The 7707-nt window shown below is 50.8% G+C and overlaps 2 protein-coding genes across 2 annotated transcripts; one reads left to right on the forward strand and one right to left on the reverse strand.

Moving 5' to 3' along the window:
* Positions 1 to 1424: 1424 nt before the first annotated feature.
* Positions 1425 to 3795, reverse strand: LOC100902337 (hydroxylysine kinase). Its single transcript, XM_003739078.2, has 6 exons — positions 3318 to 3795; positions 3054 to 3126; positions 2803 to 2955; positions 2422 to 2682; positions 2065 to 2318; positions 1425 to 1986 (listed from the first exon to the last, which is right to left on the reverse strand). The coding sequence occupies exons 1-6, from the start codon at positions 3462 to 3464 to the stop codon at positions 1795 to 1797; spliced, it is 1080 nt and encodes a 359-aa protein (XP_003739126.1). The 5' UTR covers positions 3465 to 3795; the 3' UTR covers positions 1425 to 1794.
* A 1176-nt stretch (positions 3796 to 4971) lies between these two features.
* On the forward strand, positions 4972 to 6287 carry LOC100902482 (uncharacterized). Its single transcript, XM_003739079.1, has 3 exons — positions 4972 to 5180; positions 5376 to 5624; positions 5739 to 6287. Exons 1-3 carry the CDS (start codon positions 5067 to 5069, stop codon positions 6285 to 6287), a joined length of 912 nt encoding a protein of 303 aa, XP_003739127.1. The 5' UTR covers positions 4972 to 5066.
* Positions 6288 to 7707: the final 1420 nt, after the last annotated feature.

Raw genomic sequence — 7707 nt, forward strand, 5'->3', positions numbered from 1 at the left:
ATCGACTTGGAGATACATTCATCCCTGATCTTACTCCTACGCTCCCGAGATAGAGCTCTTCCTCATGTCCCCGAGGAGACTAGAAGGTTAGCAGCCGCTGCCCCAAATGAACGGAACAGGTACTCACGGGAAACCGCACCGTTACATTCGATCTCATTGAGGAGAATCATTCCTGTTCTACCTAATCGTTTTTTTTCTCGGTACAGCCGACGAAGGCGGGCTTGAACTCCATTAGGGACCGAAAGAGCTCCCTTCAGATTCTACATACATGGCCTTACGGCGGGTGATCTCTCCCGATGTGATAGCATGGAGCATCAATCACGCGTCGCATCCGTGTGTGATCTGTCGGTGCCTGCCTTGGCGAAAAAACATTTTTGGGAGCTCAAACGAGCGCGAGTCGGTGCCATCGGCAGGACCCGAGTGCCCTGCCACATGGTGTCAACACATACCCCGGCTCCCGCAGCCATATACAAATACTTTCGAAAAGCTGGGCTCTGAATATTTCGAATGGAGCTCTCGATGCGGTGCCAGGCTCAATATTCGCTCTCCTCCGCAATCGGGGCTTATTTTGAGATCATCGAGCTCGCGACTTGACTGCGGAAAAAAATACCCCCGAGAGCACTCATTCTCAAAAGTAATAATTGCTCTGAGAAGTCTAAAGCACATCGTGAGAGCTTCCGTTTGCATCGCGGAATACGATAGAGCGGAAATCTTCGGGATCGAAGTGTTCGGTCACCGCTGGAAGAAGAGACCCATCGATTGCTCCGTCCACGAAATTAGAGCCTCTCTCCCCGCTCCGATCGCGACCTTCAGCACCTGCGGAATACTTTCGCATAGATCTCACAGCACGTTAAGCCGTGGTACATCATCATCACAGCACAGGGGATCGAGATAAAGATTTACGAGATCGATGTAATCTATCCTCATATGGACGAGAGGCTAGCGAATAGTCGTTTCCTGGCTCAATGAGATCTCGCGAACGAATCCCACACCGAAACCCCCGGTCGACTAAAACATGGTTTCCCAGTTCCCATTTTTCGTTCAATGCTGGACGGACATGGGAGAATGGATTCCCTTGCATACGTTTGCCGAGCGGAACCCCTTCTGTGAGGAAGACACCCACATGGCAAGGAGTCCTTCCCGCGATAACTTGATGTGGAGGCGGATATTCGATATGATCCTCAATCCAGGTTGTCCAAACATTTTCACGACAGCCTCCCCGTATCCGATCGTCGCGACGTCAGAGGGGTGAAAGGCTACCATTGTTTTTGTAACAAACGTTTATTATTTCGGCCGTGATGTCAGCTTCCAAGCAGAAGATTCGGAATAACATTCTGTCCCACGAGCTACGCGACGGAGTTTCACCAATCGAAACGATAACGATCGGAAACCGATTTTCCCGAAAATAAAATATCTTCACAGGGAGAACTCATGACGGACTTCAGCGGGCCGCGATTCCGGAGGATCCCGCCACCGTTTCAGGATGGTGCCGCGGAATGTTTCTGCCGGCGCGGCGCCTCCTCCTTTCATAGAAGGTGGTGATGAAGACACTGCCTCGATGGCAGGAAACCTCCGTCCGAATTCCCAACAACGATTTGGACCATATATACGACGGTATATACAGCGTAGAATTCCAATAGGAATCTTCTCAGACAACGAACGGGAACATTCAATCGAAACGTCGAACGGCGCACGGACGGGGATTCATAATATGATCCCGGGAGGATAACAGGAAGCTTTCCAAACTCCAGATTCACAGTCAGGATGATATTCCGGTCGATCCTTGCAGCATCCTCACGTGACGACGAATCCCAATGGATCGAGATACTTCTTCCATGTGTTCACGATGTTCTCCCGTGGCTCCGAAAGTAATTTCTCCAGACATGCCCAAGCGTTTTGAGAACCCAGGACATACGGATCCTTGCTGTGTTCGTAGGTGACTAGTCCCAATGTCAGCGATTGCGCGAGCCGAGCACATATCATGATCTGTAAGGAGGATGAACATCGTTTCGAATCTTTTCTTCTCGAAGTTTAATCCACTCATGCTCGGTGTGATGAACTCACTCGAATTGTTTCCACATCTGCGTCCATGTACATCGCCGCTGGGAAATGGCGGTAGTAGCCGAGGAGCGCTTGACCGCAATGACCGAGCAGGTCCTGGTCGAGATCTTTGACAACAGACCCGATGTAGGCCAGAACAACGGCGAGGTCCCAAACAGCCGGGCCGCCGTGGCAGTCTCCGAAATCCAGGGCCGCATAAACTTCTCCGCTATCGTTCACCAGAACGTTTTGTTCGTTCAAGTCACCATGGATGATTACTTCATGAAAAGATGCAGCAGGTCAACAACTTCCGCTCAAAGCTGGTCCCTGCCCTGGAGAGCAAACCATTGCACCTACGCTACTGAACCTGTGTCAATATACCTCGTTCTTCCATCGCCAGTTGAGCATGGGCTATAGTCTCGTATTTTTGCAGAGCAGTGTTGATCAACGCTCTCTTCTTCTCGTCGCTGTGAACTCCGATGAATTGACGAACCTTGAGCACTCCCTCCCACGACCAGAGAAAGTTTCTCTCTTCGATCAGGGGGAACTCCAGGTCCTGCATGGCCCGATGCATCCTCGCAAGCAGCGAACCCCATTGAAAGGCCTGCGAGGCTTTCAGATGTCCTTTCTGGAGGGTCTTGCCTGCATGGAGGAGGCTCCAGATTATCCGATGTGCAGACGTGGTCACCACGGGGATCGAGGCCGGCGAGGGAACTCTGATCCGTTATGCTCCGTGTTAGACTTAGAAATGTGTCCACTCACCGGGCAGGTACTCGAATACTCGAACAATGCAGTCCTTGCGACCAATGGCAGATTCGTACGAATAGTGTCCAAATACTTCTCCGTCGGTGGTTTTGATCGGCACCGAGCAGGGGATTGACTTCGCCAGCTCCAACATCATCAACGTGATCTCTCCTGGAATATCAGAGCAGCGCAGTGAGTTTCGACGATCAGGGAAGCTACGGGACGAATTGAGGCAATTGACACGTTTCACAGTCATCTGCGGTGCTCACTTATCAGATGTTTGTTCTCACTGTCCTTCCAGTTAGTGATCTTCAAGACGATTTTGCGACCGTTCGGTTTGAGCTGAAAAGCAGACGTTGCGTAATTCTGGAAATACCCCAATGCCACAAAAACTCTGATAAGTGTCCCCCATACTGCCAGTACTCTACACGTTCGATTCTGAAGATGTCGAGAGGCTCCGCGGAATTCTACTCGTTTCTGACAGATCGCGAATTCTCGGCTGATAAGCCGATTCGAAGCGAGTGAGCACTCACCTTGACGCAGAAATTTTGGTCGTCGTAGCTTGCCAGCTCTTTGATGTTCTTTATGCATTTCGGTGCGAAACCGAACTGGTCTTCGAGAACGAATTTCACCTGCTTTGCGGTTAAGGCGGGCTTTGCGACGTAATCGGTCCCGTTCATGATTATCTCACGATACTTCGGTTATCCTCCGGATGGCTTCCAGATCTTGCGTTTGGAAAGCCTTTGGAACTTATTTATAGCGATGCGCAACAACGCTGAAACAGGTAGTTGATGCTCCAGACCTGTTGCGAGCTGTTCGACTCCAATCTGTCTCGACTTTCTTGAGGGTAACGAGTCCCTTATCTCGGTCTGAAGGAAATTCCACGGGCCGGGAAATCCGTGTTTTCTAATGATGAGCTCGTCGGTCGAAACGCTCACTCAGAGTTTGCTTAGCCTAAGCGCAAACAAGTTGTGATCGGGAGCGCGTCCCAGGACTCGGCGAGGCCAGGTTGATGGTGGCGACGAGAGGGAAGGAGTCAGCGGAGATCCGCGGTGCTCCTCGTTGGCGGGAAGCTTCGAAACGAAATACTCCTGCCCGTGTGGAACACAGCGCGTTCCGGGCGAATGCCAGGAATTCCGTTCGAAGTACACTGCGGTCTCCGAGACAGATTTCTCGGTTCTTCGGGTCGTTCCGTTCCAGTGTCGAAGGACTCTGAAGGAACGGAGCGCGAGCTCTGGGAATTAGAGGATAGCCTCAATGCCGAGAAACTACTTCACTCATGTCTTCGCCCAATACTCGTAGTCTGTTGCCGATCTAATAAAACAGCGAAGATTTTACGTGTACAAGACTGGAAGGCGGATGGAAGGCGGAATCGATAGTCGAATTAGATTCGATGCGCCCCCCCCTGCGTCAGATGTACGTGATGTATCACAGGAATTCAGTTGAACTCTGATGAAGCCGAGCTCACTCGTCACCTGATTCCACGGGCGGGGGAGCATTCCCCTCTGCACCGATTCGTTTGACTGGAAAAACGGAAACATACACCTCCAAGATCCGCTTGCGTATGTCATGCCGGGCGATCTCTGTCACTAACGAGCAGCGAGGGGATGTCGGTGACCAATCGGGATGAGAATCTCGTCGTTCAGGCGAGACGTCGATCATTGTACTAGACGGGGGCGAAAAGAGAGAATCGTATCGTCTAGAAAAGATCAATCCGGGGATTTCTCGGCTATGGACGCTCGTCTCGTTCAAGCTGCCTCGGAGAAGAATATAATCTCCACGAGATGCTACTCGATGTTTCCAGTCGAGTCAGAAACTTCTGAGACCTCGGCATGTCCGACTTGAGTCGTGAATTCGTCGGACATGTTCCGCCACGAACTCGGATTGAGGAATTCCTAGGGAACGAGGATATGCGAGCCCCTCGCTGGGGAGAAATACCACCGACTGACGCAACGAGCGGAAAGGTTGATTTTCCAGAAGACATATTAGCCCACGAGTCAAGCGAAACTTTTCGCAATCCAGGAGACCTGCGGTCCATCATCGGAGGATTGGAGTCTGATCTGCTATGTGAATCAGATCGTGGCACTCGATTCTCGCGGCTCTGGTTCTTGATGGCCGCGATGGTGTGCAGACGACATTTCTCGCCGAGCGAGGCGCTTGGTTGATGGTGCTTGATGGCTCGCAGGTTTTTCTATGGAGTGTCGAGGGGGACTGAAATAGTGCGGCTCCTCGCGCATCAACCGGTCACAGACTGCACTGTAGATTCCGGAGAAGTCCGAAAAATGTTTCGTTCACGTCTAAGACAAGAGCTCCGGCTAGGTGACGCAGTTTTGCGTTTTCAGCGCTACAAATCGGACACTGCGCGACCTTCCTTCACTCGCGAGCAGCAAAGTCAGGTATTGTTCTACGACTCCGCGCGGGCTCGCCCCAGAGCAGATCCCGATGGGGATTTCCCGGATGACATATCCCGACTGACAAGTAGAAGAAGCGGAGTATCCGCAGGACTCCTACGAGTGACAACATAATTACAATGTTTCATTCATCGTCGAGGCTGAGGATTCATCTTTGACAAGTCTCCCCTCGAATTATAGGTGCTGTCGCTCCTGAATAGCGGGTCCGAAAAAGAATTGAAGAAATACGTTGGCTTAAAGAAACTAAAACTTCTCATGGACTATCGGGAAAAATTCGGCGCATTCGACACCCTTGACAGCTTACTCGACATGGAAGGTGTTCGCTCCACAGACTTCGACAAGCTCTGCACGAAGATTTTGATGTCGACAGATAAATCCCTGATGATTTTGAAAGGCATCAGCCCGAAGCTTACTGAGAAGCGTCTCAAGGCAAGTTCCTCGGATTCGGACCATATCGGTGAGAGTCCCTTTCGCCCTGATCTGGGCATGTTGGGAGTAAGCGGGCGGATGATCGCCATTTTATTCACCCTTGGTTTCTTGCAGGGAATCAAGATCGTTGCTTCAGTCGATGTCGATGCCTTCTTCGGGACGTACGTCACAATGGACCTAGACGCCAAAGTAATCGGATGGGGCAGCTTCGTCCACTCGGATGAGAGCGATCGGAAAACGAAGATCGGTCTATATGAAATCTACACCAAAGCCGTGACCATCTACGAGAAACTTCCATCAGCCGACATCTTCCTAATGGAGAGCAAATCCGAGAGACCGAATGCTGCTTCGGTTTCAGAGAAAGAGCTGCAAACCATGCTTTACACCATGCTGAGTTTCGGCGAGCCGGATCAGCCGAAAGTTGCTCAAATCGCGGGGTTAGCCTTTTCGAACTATTACAACCTCACCATGGGATCCGACCAAGTATCGTGTCAAGAAACTTTTTTGAAGCTGGTCGACGACGCCAGAATCACGTTGTCCGATGAGCTCGGAACTCATTACAAGCGACAAAATGGCGTATCTAGAGAATTCTTGGCCCTCAACACGCTCCGGTGCTTAGCGTTTTTGAAGGCCACGAGAATCTTGCGGATGCGGAAGTCGTGAGACTGTTCAGGAGGCATATTCGTATTCGTGAATCCGAATACGAATATATTCGAATTTTCTTTTATGAATACGGATATGAATACGAATACGAGTACGAATATATTCGTATTCGTATTCGTATTCACGAATATATTCGTATTCATAAAATACTTGTGAATACGCCTATATTCATACGGATATCACAATTTAATGACGCCACGGGGACGAGCCAGGAGGCTGATTGGGGGTTTTCGGCCAAGCTGAGCACGATTTCAGGGTCAGGGCTCTCTTCTTCCGTCTATTAGTGGCGAATTCGCATGAGCAGATAAATTCGTACTCATAGGAAAAACTTTGTTCGATGGCGCTACGAACACGAGCGGGGCTTGCTCATTGAATCTTCAGCACAGGATTCTGCAACCAAATTACTCGGTAGAGACCGCGATCCTTGTTTACCAGAAACTCCCTAAGGGAATACAAGAGGCTTGATCTCTGTTGAGGAAAGGAAAGAAGTTCATTATTTTTTGTTTATTATTTATATTAGGCAGCGTCCTGAATCAGGACGCTGCCACAAGCGTACCCGGTTAGGCGAGGGGGGGAGGCGACCATTCGCCCCAGATTTGCTGAGGTATGGGAACGGGTCGCTGTTTTCTACCCTATCGTTGTGGCCCTTCTGACAAACCTCCGAGTACGCCCCTCGACAACACCCAGATTTTCCCACGAGTCTCGAGGTTTGAAGCAGCGTTCCTTGTGGCGCTCCCTGCGACCAGCAATGACATGACCCGCGGAATGCACAGTATGAGGTTCCTCCGGGAATTAGTGGATTCAGAAATGCCGGGGAAATCCAGGGACATGATCCGGGCTGGGATTCATATCGATCGACTTCGAAAGCAACATTAATTACTGCTTGACGGCAACACGGGTCTCCGGCGGGTTTGCGATGAGCAGACTGCCGATCTGTACAATAAACTTCAAGCCCGACAAGAGGCCAGTGGCTCTCTCTCTCCGCAGCAAAAGCCTACTCTTAACTCTTAGCCCGCTCCCTTCGATCATCCCACAAGTTTGACATCATCGCTGCCCGCTACTCTGGATGTTATGACATCATTTGCTGCTCCGAAACCTGGTTTCATCCTGGTGAGGCCTGTACCTACCAGCTTCCTGGATTCACCCATTACTATGTCTGTAGAGATTCGGGTTCGGGGGGCTGCGGTGGTGGTGTTTCGGTCTTCACCAGTGTATCCATCTCCATCTCTGCCGAAAGCTCATTTCAACCGTCAGACGGACGCATTCAGGCTATCCATCTTTCCGTCTCCCTCGATGGTTCGAAATTCAATCTCCTTGCGGTGTACTCTAGCCACTCATCTCTTGCCGGCACTCTCGGCACTTTCCTTGATGAGCTCGTTTCTAGCTCAGACGACCCGCTAATCCTCGTGGGCGACCTCAA

This window comes from Galendromus occidentalis, unplaced genomic scaffold, assembly GCF_000255335.2.
Source record: "Galendromus occidentalis unplaced genomic scaffold, Mocc_1.1 scf7180000076383, whole genome shotgun sequence".
In the NCBI taxonomy this organism is placed as follows: domain Eukaryota; kingdom Metazoa; phylum Arthropoda; class Arachnida; order Mesostigmata; family Phytoseiidae; genus Galendromus; species Galendromus occidentalis.